The sequence below is a fragment of the Aquarana catesbeiana genome, linkage group LG05 (assembly GCF_042186555.1).
Source record: "Aquarana catesbeiana isolate 2022-GZ linkage group LG05, ASM4218655v1, whole genome shotgun sequence".
In the NCBI taxonomy this organism is placed as follows: domain Eukaryota; kingdom Metazoa; phylum Chordata; class Amphibia; order Anura; family Ranidae; genus Aquarana; species Aquarana catesbeiana.
In genome coordinates this window covers 73,144,451-73,164,156 of record NC_133328.1, presented here as the reverse complement: position 1 = coordinate 73,164,156, position 19,706 = coordinate 73,144,451, and the positions used below count along the sequence as shown (strand labels likewise).

Here is a 19,706-nt window from a genome sequence, read left to right as displayed (position 1 = left end):
GCGGGCGTGTATTCAGGTTGAAGTGGAAATCTCCTCCTACCTGAACTCTCTGCACTGGAGAAATTGTGCAGTCTATCACTGACCTTGGTATACAGGTCAGCCAAAAAGGTATATAGTGGCGGGGGGTTTAACTATTTTCATATTACTGGGTTTAGTAACACTTTAAGGCAGTTATCTTGGTAGAGGAACAAATCTTTTCTTCCAGATGTGAGAGCAGTACTAATGAATGGTGATTGAATGACTTGTGGGGTTGGGCTCCATTCACATTTGGCATTTTGCCATCTCGGCCAGAATCGCTGTGATTCTGCCTGTGATCTTCAATTGCACTGCAGTCGCAAAACACATGTTCAGACGCCATTTATTTGCAGTGGCATCTAAAATGCAGTGCGGTTGTGCCGCGATAATTCTCATGGCAAACCAACTCGTGAAGTTTGTTGGCCAAAAGAGGCTCCTGCTTCTTTTTGGGCGACAAACTCCAAGGGTTGCCGATTTTATCGTGGCAAAATTGCACCTTGTTTCAGAAGCCATTGAAAACGCATGGCGCCCGAACATGCGTATTGCGATTGTAGTGCCATTTGAGATTGGGGGCAGAATCGCAACAATTCTGCCCGAGATCCTAAAACGACTAAAATGCTACTACAAGCTGGCACAAAAATGCTATTATCAGCATTTTTCATCTGCTTTTTTTTTTCTTGCTTTTTTTGAGCTTATAAAATAGGCTAGTGTGCATGGAGCCAGTTTATTGATATTATTATCGTTTGCTCTGTATCCCAAAGGCTTTTTTATTTTGAACATGTGACCAGTAGCAGAGGACTAGAAGCTCCTCCTACTTATGTTTCCCTGCAGACAGACTGGGGAAGATCTGGGTTATGTGACGGCTGTATTATATCAATTAGTAAAATTGTACTTAGACTTTTTTTTTTAATTAAAATAATAATGTGCCATCATCCACATACAGAGATAGAAGGGACAATGTAAATTGAACAGTGTGTGTTTATCACTTTAAGCTACTTAATGTATTATTATTATTGTTATTTTTTTTTTATCAGAAGATTGAGTTACATTTTTAAAAGTGAAGAGAAACATTTTTACGTTCTGCACAAGGCAGTTGGAATCGATGCTTTTTCTAAAATCCAAACTGGTCATATCAGTAATTTTTCCAGATGTGATAGGTGTTGGTCATTATGTTTGGTAGCAACATTATTTAGTCTTGTATAACACAAACGTCTTAATATTTATGATTATAAAGTCCTTTGTTGCTAGGTTTTTGAAGCTGGCCGATTTCTGCTGAGCGATGTAAAATGAAGACGTTCATCTTTGGCTGGTAGTTTATAGAAAACTATTTAGCAACATCAGCCGTCCTGTGGTCTCTCCTTCATTATTCATGTATTTAGCGGAGGGTTTGGATCTGTAGAAAGGATTGTCCTTGATGTGAGTTTAATATTTGTGGGCTTGGTAATCAGAAAGGTACATATTTTCCACAAAAGCTTTTGGTATAGGAGTTTATTTTCCACTAAGCTTAGATAGAATGCGGTGCTGTGCTTCCATTACTTGGAGTGTTCTTCGATCATTCTGGGTAGGTTGGCCCATGTTGGCTTTGTGGAATGTTTTATGGTGTAGTTGGCCAACTTAAAGGGAAACTAGTTTTTTGTACTCCATGTCTTTTTTTTTTTAAATGGTATGTATGTCTGATCATCCCACTGTATACAGTATTAACTAATGTAAACCAATTTGTTTCGATCTGTTGTATGCTGTTTTATATGGATAGCTGCAAGACAAAGTTTGTGAACCCTTTGGGATTGCTTGGATTTATGTGACAAAATCCTAAAATGTGATCTGATCTTCATCCAAACCACAAAAAGAACTAAAGGCTGTTGTGTTTAACAAACAACACATGCATTTTTTGTTACATTACATCTTTATTGAACAAATGGTTTAAATATTCAAGAGACTTGATAGAAAAAAGTATGTGAACCTATAGGGTTGTTCTGACTTGAAAGAATAAAGAAACAAAAAGTTGTATACATTAACGCCTGGATGTTCACTATTCTAGTGGAGGAAACACAGAGCTGGTATAATTCTTCCTAAGAAAAGATGTGTTGCAATGATCGTCATAGAAGCACAGCATTCTCTGTTAATGCTGGCCATAGATGGATCTTCTTTTTTTTTTTTTTGATCAGCCAGCCAGCAACTGAGGTGGATGGGGGAATCCTTCCTGCTGCATTATTGCATACTTAGTTGGATTTCTCCATTTGAGAGAGGCTGATTCTCTAGCTGATTCTCTAGCAGGAATGCCCATAGATGGTTCCTGCTGAATTGTGATCCATTGATGGCCAGCTTAACTGCTTGCCAACCGCCTCACGTAGGACGGCGGGAGAGGCTCTTCTGCGCCGCATCTTGTACCTAGTACGTGATCCGGTACTATCAGGGGGTGTGCATCGGCACCGTGGCTGTGCTGTGATTAGACCCCACACAAGCTGATCAGTGGTTGCCAGCCAATGGATGTCCACCGGCACCAGCTGATCTGCGAGGAGAAACACAGAACAGAGTTCTGCCTATGTAAACAAGGTAGAGTTCTGTTCTGTCAGCTGGGATGTGGTGGATTTGAATGAAAAATCCATCACATTCCTTAGTAAAAACAGCACATAGTAAACACAAAAACACTGGTTAGGCACAAATTTAACCCTTTGAACGCCATTGATGTTTAACCCCTTCCCATACAGAGCCATTAGTACAGTGACAATGCATATTTTTAGTACTATTCACTGTATTTGTGTCACTGGTTCTCACAAAGCATCAAAAGTGTCCGATTGTCTGCTGCAATATCGCAGTCCTGCTATAAGTTGCTTATTGCTGCCATTGCTACTATAAAAATAAACACTCCAGTATTTATACTATAGTTTGTAGATGCTATAACTTTTGTGCAAAGCGCTATACGCTTGTGATTTTTTTTTTTTTTTTTCCTTTACCAAAAACATGTAGGAGAATACGTATTGGCCTGAAATTATTATAAAGAAATTCGATTTATAAATCGGTGATCAGCAGATTCCCCTATAACCAGGTGGACTACAGCGGGGCCCACCCTGTGTCTAAGGGGCCCAAAGGGTTTAGCTTTTTTGTTGCTACTGTACAAAATTCCAGCAATATTTATTGAAACAGGCTGTGCTTTTTGTTTAGTAATGCAATGTGTTGCCTTGGTCCCAGAGCAAGTGTACCAGTGTGCTCAGAATAAAAACCTTACACTTTCCTTTTGGTTGATTTTTTTCAGTATAGCTAATTGCAGTCTCTGATATAAATAGCAGGGCGGATTTGATTTAAATCGAGTCAATTTAAATTAGAGGTCAACCGATATATCGGCCGGCCGATATATCGGCCGATATTTGGCTTTTTTTTACTTAATCGGCATCGGCCGATTGTGCTGATAAAAAAAGCCGATTATAACTTCAGCGGGACTTGCAAATGACTCCTGTAATAGAAGTCAATGCAAGTTGCCTGAAAGTTATCTGTGGAGAGGATTCTCTCCTCCTCTGGGCAGCCTGCCAAGTCTGATAAGTAAGAAGATACATTGTATCTTTTCAGGTTCTTTTATCAATGAGCTGAACTCTGTGTGTAGAAGTTCTCAGTTTAACCATTTAAAGACTAAATCTTTTCTGACACTTGTTGCTTACAAGTAAAAATCCTGTATTTTTTTTTTTAAATTGCGTTTGAAAGACCGCTGCGCAAATACCGTGTGACTTTCAAACGCAATTTAAAAAAAAAAAATACACTAATGAAATAAAAAAAAAATAAGCAGTAAAGTTAGCCCATTTTTTTTCGTCCAAAAGTTTTGATTACCTGTTTTTGTGTATTTAATATTTAAGATATCATTTTTTTTTTAAATCTAAATTATACATACAAGTGAACTGATTGGAGGTTTGTTTTGTTTAATAAATGTTTAAATGTAAAAAATTTTCTGTATTACTTAAGGCTGCTTTCACACTGCAGCGGGCATGCGTTGACGGTAAAACGCTGTTAGTTTTAGCTGCGCTTTACCGTCATTTTAGCAGTGCTATTCGGCTGCTAGCGGGGCGCTTATAACCCAGCTAGCAGCTGAGAAAGGGGTTAAATGCACCCCTGAAGCGCTGCTGCCGAAATGCTTTGCAGGCGCTTCGGCAGCGGTGCGCATTCATTTCAATGGGCAGGAGTGGTGGAGGAGCGGTATGCACCGCTCCAAAGATGCCGCTTGCAGGACTTTTTTTAAACATCCTGCCAGCGCATCGCCTCAGTGTGAAAGCACTCGAGCTTTCACACTGAGACTACAGGGGAGCCGTTTTACAGGCGCTATTTTTAGCCCAAAAGCGACTGAAAAACGCCCCAGTGTGAAAGGGGTCTAACTGTTAGATTTTATGAGATGAAGGGAAAAAAAAAAGAAGAAAAAAAAAATCGGCCTAATATATCGGCCCCAAAAAATCGGCATCTTATATCGGCCACTGCGATTTCTAAATATCGGCATCGTCGTCAGCCAGAGAAAAACCCATATCGGTCGACCTCTAATTTAAATCAAAGTTTTTAAAGAGCAACTGTCATCTCTGTCCCGCAGCGGCTCTTCCTCTGACCTGCTGTTGACTCACCGACAGTCCCATTCACTTTAATGGGGTGGCTGGTGATGTGGCAGTGACACAACAAGGTGAGGGACGTGGCGGCAGCAAGTGAGTGGATGCTAACAGGCGCTGCCATGATGGATCTGAAATGACAGGTGCTCTTTAAATGTAAGGACTTATTCTTGCTGGTAGTTAGAATCTTTAATATTTTCAAACAAAATTAAGGTTTCCTATTTAGAATAATAAGCTGCCAGGTTAGTAAAACAGCGATATCAGAACCGATTCAATCACACAGTTTGTAGTGTACATAGATTTGCAAAACAATGGGATAAAGGAATATTCCTGAACTTTGTTTTACCTCATGGTTACTGTGAAATTGTGTGAATGCATCACTGCAGTGCATGTTATCTCGGCTTGCAGAGCTTGGATTCATTGAATGAGTTTACCAAAAATGTAAATATTGCAGAATATACAGCCTCATGCTACATAACTAAGCTGAATTCATGCTGAATAAACTAAATTATTAATGTATCTTAAATAGAAAACTATCTTTAGATATATTTTTACTCTAAAAGCATTTTATTTAAAAAAAAAAAAAAAAAAATCAAATATGATTTTAAATAAAAAAAAACAAAAAACAAAATCTGATATTTATTTATTTATTTTTATCATTGCCTTTTTATCCACCCTGATAAATAGTCTTCAAACCTATAAATAACATTTTTAAAAAAGCAAACATTTGTCAAGTTAAAATGTGTCACGCCAAAAATTACTTTCCGACATGTTTTGTAGTAATGACTAAAATGTGTACTTGCCACAAATAAACTATTAGTTTATTAAAATATAAGAGATTCTTTACATATAAACATAAAATAAAAAGATCTGGTGGTACTATGTATACTATGTAGCAGCTGTTGGCAAGGCTGGATATGTGAAGCATAACTATATGTAAGGGTTTGAAATTTTTGGTTTGCTTACTGTAAATCCGGTATGTCCCCATTGGGCAAAATGACCCAAACTAAGTCATTAAAGTGACTGGAAACCTGGAGTTCCTCTCTAAGCTGCCCATAGCCATGACATGACAACAAGCTGATCTGTCTGTTTCTTCTCAAAACTCCAAATGAAGACGTTTTCCTCGGTGCATTCAGCCTGGGCCCTGCTGAGAAGATCAGTACATTTTGTAGGAGTTCACTGGCAGTTCCTGTATTCTTGGCCTGTCTGGTCTTGTTAGCCGACGTATTTCTATGTAGAACTTGGAGGGAAACAAGATTGTGATGCAGAACCTGGGAAGCAAATGATAGGTTTTCTCTTCTTGGTTTATAATTTGGGTTCTGTATAAATAGTTTAGCCTGTGTGCTCCATATGTTCTCCTTGAGTTCATGTGTCTGGAGTTGGAGTTCAAGGTGGTGGTCATGGCTCTTCTGGATGAAAGCAGTATTAGTCTGTTTACACTCATGTAGTGCAGGATTCCCAGAGATTCCTGTACATTTTCCACACTCATGTGATCCGATTCCAGTACAAAATTAAAGGGCTCAAATCGCACTGCAAAGAATTTTGTGTGATTTGAACAGAAATGCTATACGATGTGTTTCCCGCACCGCATTAGTGTGAACCAGCAACCAAAAGCAACCATTTATTATATTGCAGTTTACCAATTCTTACATGTAGTGGCTGCATTTTATTTTTTGGATGGTGATATGGCCAGTATGCTGTCCTTCAGATGTATCAGTTAAAACAAACCATTTACCACTGGCAGTGGTGCTTACAAAGCTTTAGGCTGCATTCACACATGATCGCGTTAAATCGTGCAAACGCAGCGCACGCTTGTCGCTCAAAAAGGAACATAAGCTTTAGGCGACAGCGTCACGCATTGCGATTGCAGCGTGAATTACCACACGACAATTGCAGCACGATTGGGCTTCCATTAGAAGTAATGGCATTGCAAATGTGCCCTGTGTTTTGCAGCCATTTGAAATTGCGGGGCGGAATCATGACGGTTCCACATGTGATCATTTGTGAATGTAGCCTTATCCCCAAAAAAACTGTTGCTGTAACTACCTTATAAAGTCTTCACTGGAGTTTAGCTTCAATTTGTTAGTGTATTTAAATCTGCTAATGCATCTAATACTCCCATCCCCTAGACCAGGAATCTCCAAACTATGGCCCTCCAGTTGTTCTGGAACTACAATTCCCATCATTCCCAGTCATATCTGTGAATATCAGAGTTTTACAATGCCTCATGGGATGTGTAGTTTGGAGATCCCTGCCCTTGACTGACAATGCTGCTGTCCAAAGGTCAGCCAGATCACCAAGGGGAAGAAAGCCTAAAGAAAACTAATGCAGTCACCACATCTAATGATTGGTAATCTGCAGTGTATTCCATTTTTGGTTTTGGGGATTAATGCCGCTTTAAAAACCAACACAACATTTAAAGCAGTATTAAATGCAAAAACAAAAATTTTAGATATTGCAGCTTACCAATCATTAGATGAGATGGCTGCATTAGTTTTGTTTTTTATTTAGGCTCCCTCCTGTTTTCACCTGGTGATCTGGCCAGTAATGCACCTCCTGTATTAGAGCGCCCCCATCCTTGATAAAGAAGTACAGGGGGCACCTTTTGGACAGCAGTATTGTCAGCCTGAAGGGAGGTGAATGTTAGATAGACTTGGAGGGTTTAAGTCTACTTAATTCTCTTAACTTCACTTCTTTCTTAACCTGGCATTTAGCGAATGTTTGGATGACATTAGACTGCTATATGTGATTTGCTGTAAGCCTCTGTATAATGCACACTATACACATAAATAGTAGTGGTAATTTTGTCTTTTTTGTTTTCCATTAACAGGACCCGAACTACTGGATTCAAGTTCATCGTTTAGAACATGGTGATGGCGGCATTCTGGACCTCGATGATATTCTTTGTGATGTAGCGGATGACAAAGACAGAGTAAGTCTGAAGCAAACCTGTGCAGGTTCATCTTTTTAATGCTGTTAATATTCTGCTGCTGAGTTCTTAAAGGATTTGCTTTGTTTGAAAAGTCTTAGTATTCTTGTATTCATACTTTGAACAGTAATGGACAGGTATAGGCCCTGTGCACACAAGGCATTGAGGTTTAGGCCCTGTTCACACCTGTGCATTGAGCTAACATACAATTTTTCATGCGACAGCATAGGGAAGCCCATACGCTTGTAGCAACAAACGTGCCAAAAGAAGCTCCCTTAACTTTTCGTGTGATGAGCTTCATATGTTTTCACAGCATGACAAAATGCATGTTTCCTAGCCGTATTTGTGGTGCCATTAAGAATTAACAGCACATCAAATGCAACACGTGTTTTTTGTGCGTTCCCAGAACATGCAGGTGTGACTGGGGCCTAACATAGGATCTTGTTGGCAGCAAGATCTGCGTACTGTATGCATGAAACGTTCCTACTAACCTGTGCATGCACATAGCTCAAATGTACCTGTTTGACTAGCACACAGGTGGCTTCTCCTTTGTTGCTCCTGTGTGCATGAGCCCATAAGACTGAAAGACCATCACTGGACGGTGATCATATTCCAGGAACCCAGCAATGTATACGTCCATTGACTAGAAAATGAAGTGTTTTATTAAATGGGGAAAAAAATACATTCCATTTTAATACTTAGTTTTTGTAAGGAGTAGAAGCTTTGTTAGCTTTTGCTGCTCTTTCTTGCTTCCTTCGGCCCCATTCACACTGATGCGTTTTTGGAGCTTAAGACTCCAGAACGCTCCGCATCCAAAATCCCATGGTTTTCAGTTGTCTGTTCACGCTTGAGCGTAGTGACAACTCAAAGAAAAAGTACACAAGCTTTTTTTGGGCTACAAACTGTTTTTCAGGCTCGATAGACTTTAATGGGGGCGCTCCCCAAGTAACTAGCTTTGCATTGGCTAAAAATAATTGGGTAAAAAATACTCAAGGCTTGGACTCCTGCAAGAATGCTCAAAAACACCCATATGCTAAAAAACGTATTGTTTAAAGTACCCTAAAATGCGCAGAGCTTAAAGTGGATGTAAACCCGAATTTTTTTTTTTTTTATGTCATAATGTAGAGTATAAGATTTCCTATCATTTGAGCCCAGTCTTGCCACAAAGAGTTAATCCAGCTCTGAGCAATCCTCTTTTATTGTTCAGTGAGATAAAACTTGACAAACTGAGAAAAACTTAGTCAAATCTTCCCCCTTGCTGTGAGTGACAGGTGATTTACATATCTCGTGCACTAGCCTAAGACAGGCATTCTTTTTTAATTCCCACCCCCACTCCTTTCTCTCATCAGCTCTGCAAGGATTGGCTGTTCCACACCTCAGCATGATTTGGCATGCTGAAGTCATGTGGTTACTTTCCTGTCTTTTCACTGGATGTTAGAGATCATAGCAGAAGTTCAGTGTTAGAAATACACAGGAGAAAATGCATATTGACAAGGGGAGTGTAGAGGTGGGCGGGGAGTCTACTGACATCACGACTCCACCCACCGAGCTCCAGACAACAGACCCACCCACAGAATCTGCAGTTTTTCGGGTCTAATAACAGACAGAGGGGAGACATTTGACAGGTAAAGATACATGCAGGAGGCATGTATATCCTTATAGATAACCCCTATGGCAGTAGTTTAGAAATTGGGTTTACATCCACTTTAACACCCTAAAAGGTGCATGTTTGTTCCAAATAGGACAGCCAATTCAAGTGAATGAGCTACCCTAAGCGTGTGTCTCAAAAATGCGTGAAAAACACACAGATGTGAAAGGGGCTATACAGTAACACAGGCATTAAGTGTGACTACCTCTTTGTACAGATGGGAGGTACACTTTATTAAAAGTGTCCAAAGCAATCAGTTGGTGCTCTTGTTTAGTGCTTTGCAGTGGGTGACGCACTAGAAGGCTCCATAAAGAGCATTGCAAGGCCTGCATCAATATCTTTCAGAACAGAAGCGGGTAAAGATCTGTTCCTACCATAATGTTTGCTAAAATCCTCCCAACATGTATCGTTGCTTAGTGGAGCAGAGTACAGCACTCAGATGGGGGGGTTTGGGAAGTGGTTAGTGGTTGGATCAGGTGACTGTTTCCATTCCAGGTCTTGGGATCAGGTGTCTGAAGCTCTCTGCTTTCCAGGTTCCTTTGTGGAATGAGGATGGTAATATAGTCTAATGTATGAGGCACTGGATGCTTGTTTTTGTTCTTAAGAAGTGCAGATATATCAAGCAAGGTTGAACAGGCCTGGATATTCATATGCATAGCTTGGAGAAGTTTATGAACTCGATGTTAAAATACACAGCATTGACAGTGCTATAATAAATAATAAATCTGTTGCATTTGGTTTATTTTAGGGCATGGTTAAAGTGGAACTCCAGGAAAAAAAAAAAACCTTTTTATGCCTTGTACAACGAACTTCCCTATAATAATGCTTTTTCTTCATCCAGATCACTGCTTTGTAGGGTAAACAGCCTTTCATTTATGATGAAAAGTACAGCCAGTGCTATACTTTGGCACTGGGAAGATGAGAACTTTGGCTGTGGCTCTCGTACAGAGAAGGGATCCTGTTTACCCTTCTTCTCATCCTCTTCACTCCTCTTGTCCTTTAACAGAGCACCTTGTATTCCGTGAGCAGTCTATAATGCCCCGTACACACGATCAGAAAAATACCGCTTTCGAAACGATCCTACGATAATCAGATCGTTAGTAAAGAGCTTTCGAGAGCCAATCATGACACTTCATCCAATATTATTCGGACAAGCACGTAAGTTTTATTTCGTACGATGCCAGATCGTACGATTTTCGGTTAATCAGTACACCTATCGTTCGAAAATGCAATACAAATGCATTACAACACATGACATCACTTCCGAATTTTTTTTCTGTCGTACGGGAATTTTCATGACTTTAATAAACTCATCCGATTCGATCTGAGATTAGCATGCAAAAAAAAAACTCGGACGATCATTCGTCCGATAATCTCATTGTGTGTACGAGGCTTAAGGCATTTTCAAAATGGATAAGGGAGAACAAAAACCCAAAGCATGAGTGCCAAGCCAAATTAAAGTGTCCAAAATGATTTCATAGCTCGATACAATACAAAACAATGCAAATTTTGAAGAGGTCCTTTGAGTCCATGTAAGCTTATGTTACCTAATCTTTAAGCTCTGATGAAGGGGGAGCTTGTGAACCTGGAAACAGGTTGGAACATTTTTTATTTTTGTTTTTCTGGTAAAAAAACATTTGAACTCTTTGCCATTTGCCTTGAAGTTGTGTTGAATACCGGATATGTATACATCGTAAGCAGTAATTAATGTATAAAGCAACACATTATCGTCAACATAAATGAGTACATCTTTGAAACCATTTCAAGGCCATAATTCCTGAGATGAATAACAGTGAAGAATACATGTATGAGTGTAAGTCCGCAACATCCTGTGGCCCTCACAATTCCATTTTTATTATATATAAAAAAAACATAATGCAGAAAGAAAACTAGAAGTATGTAGGCCATAGGAAAGAGCAGACGTGGGTATGAGGGGTTGAAGGGTTTAAAAGGAAGAATAGGTTGCGGAGGGAAGGAAGTCTTGGGGCCTTGGGGGCTTAAGAGTTCAGGCACTTTTTTTTAGCAAATGATAGCTAGGTTTAGCTGGTAGACTGGATTTGGTAGGGCTGGTATTTTAGAGTATGTTTTGAACACGATAAAATAGTGCCAGGTATTTCTAAATTTCTTCTCTTGGTGGTGAAGGAGTAGGGTGAGGTCCTCCATTTGTATTAGATAATTGTGCTAACCTTTTGGCTTTTATTTGGGGGTGAGGTTTGCTTTCAGAGGGCTTAGATCAGAGGTGTCCAAATTTTTTTCAAAGAGGGCCAGATTTGATGAAGTGAACATGCATGAGGGCCAACCATTTTGCCTTACATTCTTTGAACCATTAAAATTCAGTCTAAGTGTGTTCTTTCGAGCACTAATACACTGCCCAACTAGAATTCTTTTGCCTTTGTGGCTGTGTGTGAGTAAAGAGATAAGCTCGGGCGTGTTATTTGAATGTTCCATATTTATTAGCGTATAACACGCACCTTCACTTTAAAAGGGAAGTTTCAGCAAAAAAATTAAATTTTAAATAAAGAACTGTGAAGCAAAATAAGAGTCAGTGCCCATTTGCAGCCCCCACCATTGCCACGAATGCAGCCTCCATCCCATTGCCACGAATGCAGCCTCCATCCCATTGCCACGAATGCAGCCTCCATCCCATTGCCACGAATGCAGCCTCCATCCCATTGCCACGAATGCAGCCTCCATCCCATTGCCACGAATGCAGCCTCCATCCCATTGCCACGAATGCAGCCTCCATCCCATTGCCACGAATGCAGCCTCCATCCCATTGCCACGAATGCAGCCTCCATCCCATTGCCACGAATGCAGCCTCCATCCCATTGCCACGAATGCAGCCTCCATCCCATTGCCACGAATGCAGCCTCCATCCCATTGCCACGAATGCAGCCTCCATCCCATTGCCACGAATGCAGCCTCCATCCCATTGCCACGAATGCAGCGCCCCCCCCCCCCAGTGCAGCCTGTTTGATGCCCATCCATCTGCAGCCTTGGAGGGGGCAGGACGAGTGCCAAAAGATTACATACAGGAAAAACTCCTGTTTTCTCGTTGCCCTCTTTAATACAAAGTCCCGCCTCCTATGATGGACAGAAAATTCATCCAATGGCAGCGCAGGAGACGGGACTTCCTATTACAGAGGCTGCTGTGTAAACCGGAAATACTCCTGTGTGTACGGCACTCGTCCCAACTCCTCCCTGCCCCCTCCAAGGCAGCCAGCATATGTATCTTTTGTGGCCCTGGCGCTGGAAGATCGTTGGGGGCCACAAAAGATATACAAGTCCAAATAACCAGGCGGGCCGTTCAAAACCTGAACGCGGGACATGCCTGCCGCCTTAGGTGCATGCCCCGATCACATTTAATTAAAAAAATCAACATTGATTTTTCTGCATTGTTTGAGAGAGAGAGAGAGAGAGAGAGAGAGAGAGAGAGAGAGAGAGAGTACTTTCATGGAACAGGTAGGCCTGGAGGTTGATTCCTAGGTCTAGGTCTGAGTTTTTGTGTTTAGTCGCGAAACATGTTGAGCTACATCAAGCTAATGTGACTGTTCATCAAGCTAGGTGGTGGTCCGGTCCTCCAAATACTCACCGTTTGCATGCTGTTACATCAGGGTCTACCCGGCTCATGCTTATACACTAACCGGTAGCTTGGTGTTTGTTATATTTTTAACAATATTTATGTTAAGTATGCTTTTTAAATACTGTCATTGAATAAAATATATACATTTTTTTAATATCTTTTTTTAATCTTTTTTTAATATTTTTTTTAACTAATATCGAGTTATTGGTGCCTAAAAAATCTATTTTCCCCCATTTTTTTATTTTCCCTTCTTCTTTGTAAGGTTTCGAGATAAATGCGGGGGCTAATCTCAGGATAGGATCAGTTTTTTGGACAATAAGATGACACCCAGCTTGTCTTCCCATCTCCCCAAGTAGGCAGGGGGATGAGTTGATCAGATCTGTTTTGTAGGAGTGACACAGTATATGATGGGATCTGGGACTGGTATTCTTGTGCTTTGAGCTGCTTTAAGAGGGAAGTTTAAGGAAAAAATGTTTTCATAGCCCCCATCCAGTACACAGCCCCCCTCTCCCTGCACAGTACACAGCCCCCTATCCAGTATACAGCCCCCCTCTCCCTGCACAGTGCACAGCCCCCTTCTCCCTGCACAGTACACAGCCCCCGTCCAGTATACAGGCCCCCCTCTCCCCGCACAGTACACAGCCCCCTATCCAGTATACAGCCCCCCTCTCCCTGCACAGTACACAGCCCCCTATCCAGTATACAGCCCCCCTCTCCCTGCACAGTGCACAGCCCCCTTCTCCCTGCACAGTACACAGCCCCCGTCCAGTATACAGGCCCCCCTCTCCCCGCACAGTACACAGCCCCCTATCCAGTATACAGCCCCCCTCTCCCTGAACAGTGCACAGCCCCCTTCTCCCTGCACAGTATACAGGCCCCCCTCTCCCTGCACAGTACACATACCCCCATCCAGTATACAGACCCCTCCCCCTGCACAGTATACAGCCCCCCCATCCAGTATACAGACCCCTCCCCCTGCACAGTATACAGCCCCCCATCCAGTATACAGACCCCTCCCCCTGCACAGTACACAGACCCCCATCCAGTATACAGCCCCCTCTCCCTGCACAGTATACAGCCCCCTCTCCCTGCACAGTATACAGCCCCCTCTCCCTGCAAAGTATGCAGCCCCCCATCCAGTATACAGCCTCCTCTCCCTGCACAGTATACAGCCCCCTCTCCCTGCGAGGTATACAGCCCCCTCTCCCTGCGAGGTATACAGCCCCCTCTCCCTGCACAGTATACAGCCCCCTCTCCCTGCACAGTATACAGCCCCCTCTCCCTGCACAGTATACAGCCCCCTCTCCCTGCACAGTATACAGCCCCCTCTCCCTGCACAGTATACAGCCCCCTCTCCCTGCACAGTATACAGCCCCCTCTCCCTGCACAGTATACAGCCCCCTCTCCCTGCACAGTACACAGCCCACACCCCCTGCACAGTACACAGCCCACACCCCCTGCACAGTACATATCCCCCCCATCCAGTATACAGCCCCCACCCCCTGCACAGTACACAGCCCCCCATCCAGTATACAGCCCCCCCCATCCAGTATACAGCCCCCTCTCCCTGTACATTATACAGCCCCCCATCCAGTATACAGCCCCCTCTCCCTGCACAGTACACAGCCCCCCATCCAGTATACAGCCCCCACCCCCTGCACAGTACACAGCCCCCCATCCAGTATACAGCCCCCACCCCCTGCACAGTACACAGCCCCCCATCCAGTATACAGCCCCCACCCCCTGCACAGTACACAGCCCCCCATCCAGTATACAGCCCCCACCCCTGCACAGTACACAGCCCCCCATCCAGTATACAGCCCCCACCCCCTGCACAGTATACAGCCCCCCCATCCAGTATACAGCCCCCCCCCCATCCAGTATACAGCCCCCTCTCCCTGTACATTATACAGCCCCCCATCCAGTATACAGCCCCCTCTCCCTGCACAGTACACAGCCCCCCATCCAGTATACAGCCCCCACCCCCTGCACAGTACACAGCCCCCCATCCAGTATACAGCCCCCCATCCAGTATACAGCCCCCACCCCCTGCACAGTACACAGCCCCCCATCCAGTATACAGCCCCCCCCATCCAGTATACAGCCCCCTCTCCCTGTACATTATACAGCCCCCCATCCAGTATACAGCCCCCACCCCCTGCACAGTACACAGCCCCCCATCCAGTATACAGCCCCCACCCCCTGCACAGTATACAGCCCCCATCCAGTATACAGCCCCCCCATCCAGTATACAGCCCCCACCCCCTGCACAGTACACAGCCCCCTGCACTCCCAGGAGACTCGCCGTCTCCTGGGACAGCGCTACTAGCATTCTCTACAATAGGAGTGACAAACTGCTCCTCCTGTGTCACTCCTATTGTAAAATGAAGCTTCCACATACCTCAATAGCTCTGTTTTTTTTCAGGAACCTGGTCACATGACTGCTCTCCTCTGACATTACATAGATGTGATCACTCTCCTCCTTCAATCTAAAGCAACACTTGGGAAAGGAGGAGCAGGAGGAGGAGAGCAGCCAGAAAAAAAGGCGCTATTGAGATATTTACAAGCTTCATTTTATGACACTGACACAGGAGGAGCGATGTAGAAGGGGCTGGCAGCGCTGTCCCAGGGCCAGGAGAGGCGGGGCTGCAGGCCTGACACCCCCCCCCCCAATGGGTGGCTCCCGGGGCGCACCGCCCGATCCCCTCCCCCTGTTGGTAAAACATATTATCGGCGTATAACACGCAGGCACTGGTTACCCTCTGTTTTCAGGGGGAAAAGGTTCATGTTATATGCCGATAAATACGGTACTTGAAGTCCCAGCACCACTTGGACAGTATTTTCCTCTGAAGGAAAGAGTAAAAGAAGAATTGCTCCACTTCATGAGCTTTTGACCAGAATGATGTGGAGCTGTGGTCTGCCCCCGATTCTTATTGGGAACATAGACTTGTAGTTCAGAGGACGCTGTCAATCCACACTCTGCACAATTCTGATTTGCACATTTTCTCTTAAAAGAAGAAAGTGGTTTGGTAATAATAGTAGGCAGCGGTTTTAGACCTTCCAGCAATCCCCTTTTATTATTTGTCTTGCTGTGAGCTTCTCTCTGTGTAATGAGATCCAGATTTACTGGTGAAACCTCCATCCATTCCATATGTAGACTCTCCAGCATGTACATAACCTCAGCGAGGATGTTCAGGAGTCATCACGTGACAAACGCTTAGCTAAAGCATGCCATCCCCATACCTTCACAGCAGAAAATGAGTGTCTGCTGTCTTTCATTAGTAGTGTGATTTCTTCTAAAATTACTTCTGGTAAGCCATGGCCACTCGATTTGTAATAAAACTACAGTAGCAGTTGAGGGAATTGCAACGTTTCTGTAAAATATGTAATAAACAGAGAGATAAAGCTAACGTCCAACCTGGAGAAAATTCCCCTTGTAGTGGGGTCCCCCTCCATATTGCAAGGTTCAACTGACACATGCCCTTTTTTATTTCTTTGTAACGTGAGCTACACTGCTTGTCGGTTACTTTTTTTTGCTATTTATTAATGTGTATCGCAAATGAGATATTGTTCAACAAGGGGTACTCCTTGTAATCCATAATTGTCTCCGCTTGTAGCTGAGTGTTTGTAGTTGCACTACAGCTCCACGGACACTGACCCCTTTTCTCTGATGGGAAGTTTTAAGGCCCATTCACACTATTGCATTGTGGCTATGCCTGTTCAGGGCTTTGTCACCAAAGAGGCCAACTGAGGTGGCCACTCCAGGCACGATGAGGGCCATTTTGGACGCTCCTTCCACAGTTGCAGCTCATTATTGCTAAGCTTGATTTAATCACGTTCTCCCTGTTATTGAGTTCCCTGCCGGACCACGGTAGGTTTAATGCAATTGCAGGTTCAGCGTTGCTGGCCACTACACCCGCCTATGTAATTGGTGCAATGGTGGAGTGGAGACTTTTACCCAATGATGCTGAACCTGCAGTTTTAACTGGATCTATGTCACTGAGCTTACTGGCCTGCCTGTGTGTGTATGTCAAAAATCCATGTGCCCCCCCTCCCGGCACTGCCCTACGCCGGGCAAAATTATTATTATACAGGATTTATATAGTGCCAACAGCTTGCACAGCACTCTTTACAACATGAGGGCAGACAGTACAGTTACAATATAATTTGATACAGGAGGAATCTGAGGGCCCTGTCCATTAGAGCTTACAACCTAAGAGGGAAGATCAAGTGATACAAAAGGGAACAACTGTGGCGGATGAGCTGATGGAGAAAATAAAGGTACAGTTATGTGAGGGCAGGATAGGCTGCTCCTATTATAAAGGATTTCAGTGTTGACAGAGTAGGAGATAGTTGAACAGATTGGGGTTGGGAGTTCCAGAGGATGGGAGAGGCTCGAGAGAGGTCCTGGCGGTGGCGGACGGGACAAGGGTGCTAGAGAGCAGGAGGTCTTGAGAGAAACAAAGAACAATTTGGCTGGAATTTTGAGACTAGGTTAGTGACATAGCTGGGGGACGAGTTTTTGATGGTTTTGGAAGTGTAAAAAATGCTGCTTGTCTATAAAATGTGCGGCGTTGTAGGTTGTCGGCCTATTCAGAGTGAATGTACTTCCTTAGCATAATGCACTTTAACATTGTTTAGTCCACCCGGAACTGATATTTTGGCCCTGGGGTGATGTAGGTAGTGTAAATTGTTGACTAGCTTTTTTTTTTTTAAGTCATCGGGGAACCCTGACAAGGAGATTTTCTAAATGGAATGGCATTCATTCGGCTGGAAAGCACATTGAGTGGCAGATTTTGTTCTCGAGTAGTGAACATGAAATAATGCTGTATCATTGGAGCATTGCATAGTTTTCCTGCTTCCTGACAAACTTGAAATGAGGCAAAAAATATGCAGTTTTATTATTGTACCCGGCTAGACCTGAAATTCGGGATTTTTAAGACAAATGACTGTGCAAAGCGTCTGAGGTATTGGCCTCTTCCTGTAATGTCTCTTCAAACAGACACAATAGATACCGTTTACCCTCATTGTGATGTGTGAACCGGCTCGTTAAATCTTAGGAGAATTGCTCTATTGATATGGTAGAAATTACTGTCATCATTCATTGACTGGACCACTAACCTCAAACAAGTCTCATTATGGAAGGAGCCATTTCCATGTTTTGTGGAGCCCCACGTAGTTGCGTTTTCTTTTGAGGGCCATATACATGGGCCAAATATCGGGTGGCATTACCTGGTTTGATAGAAACTGGTCGACATTCAGCCTGTGTTTACAGCAGTCGGTCATTTGGCCAGCTTCTGTCGAAAGGGGCATGACCGAAAAAAGTCTTCCATTCAGCAGCCAATGGCAGAAAGTGCTGTTCTGGAGGGGAGGGGTGGACGCAATAGTTCGCAGAGGAGATCGCTGTACTAACATCAGATTGTTAGTACAACGGGTCCTCCTGAGCTCTTTTTTTTTTTTAAGCCTGCTGGGGATGCAGGGGCCAGTACATTTGTAACATGTTACACCCTATGTAGGTGTAACATGTTACAAAAGGTGAACTTATCCTTTAATTGTTGCAAGTACATCTCTTTTATGAAATGTTCATGTGCATTCCTGTGCAAAAAATGCAGTATGTTGAATTTTTTGTAAACGAGGCTCATTGAAATGATTGTCTCTGTTACATTTGCATTTGTCCTGCGTTTAAATGCGTTCAAATTAATATGGCACAAATAAGCCTTTTCAGGATTTCTCTGCATCAAAGGTACTGTCAGTGGTGAGAAATCTTTCCAAAAATCTTTCCAAAGAGACCTCATTAAAAAAAAAACACAGATGATACATAATATAATTATGGCACCAATTTAAAAAGTTTAGTAAATTTTACAAAAACATTTCAAGACAATAAAAAAAAAATAAAAAAAAATAAAAAGACAACAATAATTGTTGGCAGTGTGAAAGCTGCCTTACCTTTTTTTCTGCTTCCAGAAATATCATTTGTTTACTTATTCTTTTTTTTTTTTTTTTTTTGTCTTGAAATGTTTTTGTAAAATTTACTAAACTTTTTAAATTGGTGCTATAATTATATTATGTGTCATATTTTTTTTTTTTTACAGCTGTCTCTTTGGAAAGATTTCTCGCTACTGACAGTAGCTTTGATGCAGAGAAATCGTAAAAAGGCTCATTTGTGCCATATTAGTTTGAACGCATTTAAACGCAGGACGAATGCAAATGTAACAAAGACAATAATTTCAATGAGCCTCATTTACATTTTTGTGGGTTTACAAAAAATTCAACATACTGCACTGTTTGCATGGAAACACACATGAACACTTCATAAAGAGATTTACTTGCAACAGTTAAAGGGTAAGTTCACCTTTTGTAACATGTTACACCTACATTCAGGATGTAACATGTTACAAATGTACTGGCCACCGCACCCCCAGCAGGCTGAAAAACAAAAAAGAGCTTGGGAGGACCTGCTGTACCAACAATCTGATGTTAGTACAGCAATCACCCCTGCTGAACTTTTGTGTGTCCCCCCCCCCCCCCCCCCCCGGACACATCATTCATTCACATAGTTCTGTGAATGAATGGACTACAACTACCAACAACCTTTGCAGGTGTTGGCTTGTGGTTCTCGGTGAACTACCAGGGCACTGTTGAGCACTGTGGTAGTTTATTAATTCTTCCTGTCAGTGTAAAATGGCTTGCCTATATGATGTACGGGTAGACGGCTTACACTGACACTTTGCTGATCACTGGTGCAATGCTTTCCAGGTTCTAAAACAAAAATTAGTAAATGAGTATTGTTTTACCTGCAAAAAAAGTGCATTTATTATTATACATGATTTGTATGAATTATTAGTGATGCACCGATACTTGTGCTCAAGTACTTGCCCATTACTTGATGCGGTGTGGTTCGAGCCCATACAAAATGAATGGGCTCAAAGTGCACTGCAAAGAGTTGCGTGATTT

General features: G+C 42.8%; 1 protein-coding gene across 5 annotated transcripts in view; it reads left to right on the top strand.

Moving 5' to 3' along the window:
- The window catches only part of PARD3 (par-3 family cell polarity regulator), an 867,373-nt gene that overhangs the window by 106,839 nt on the left and 740,828 nt on the right, over window positions 1-19,706 (top strand). For all 5 annotated transcript variants that reach the window (XM_073629882.1, XM_073629881.1, XM_073629879.1 and 2 more), the window contains exon 2: window positions 7,423-7,524. In XM_073629882.1, coding sequence (XP_073485983.1) covers window positions 7,423-7,524 — 102 coding nt within the window. The remainder of the gene's footprint in view (window positions 1-7,422; window positions 7,525-19,706) is intronic.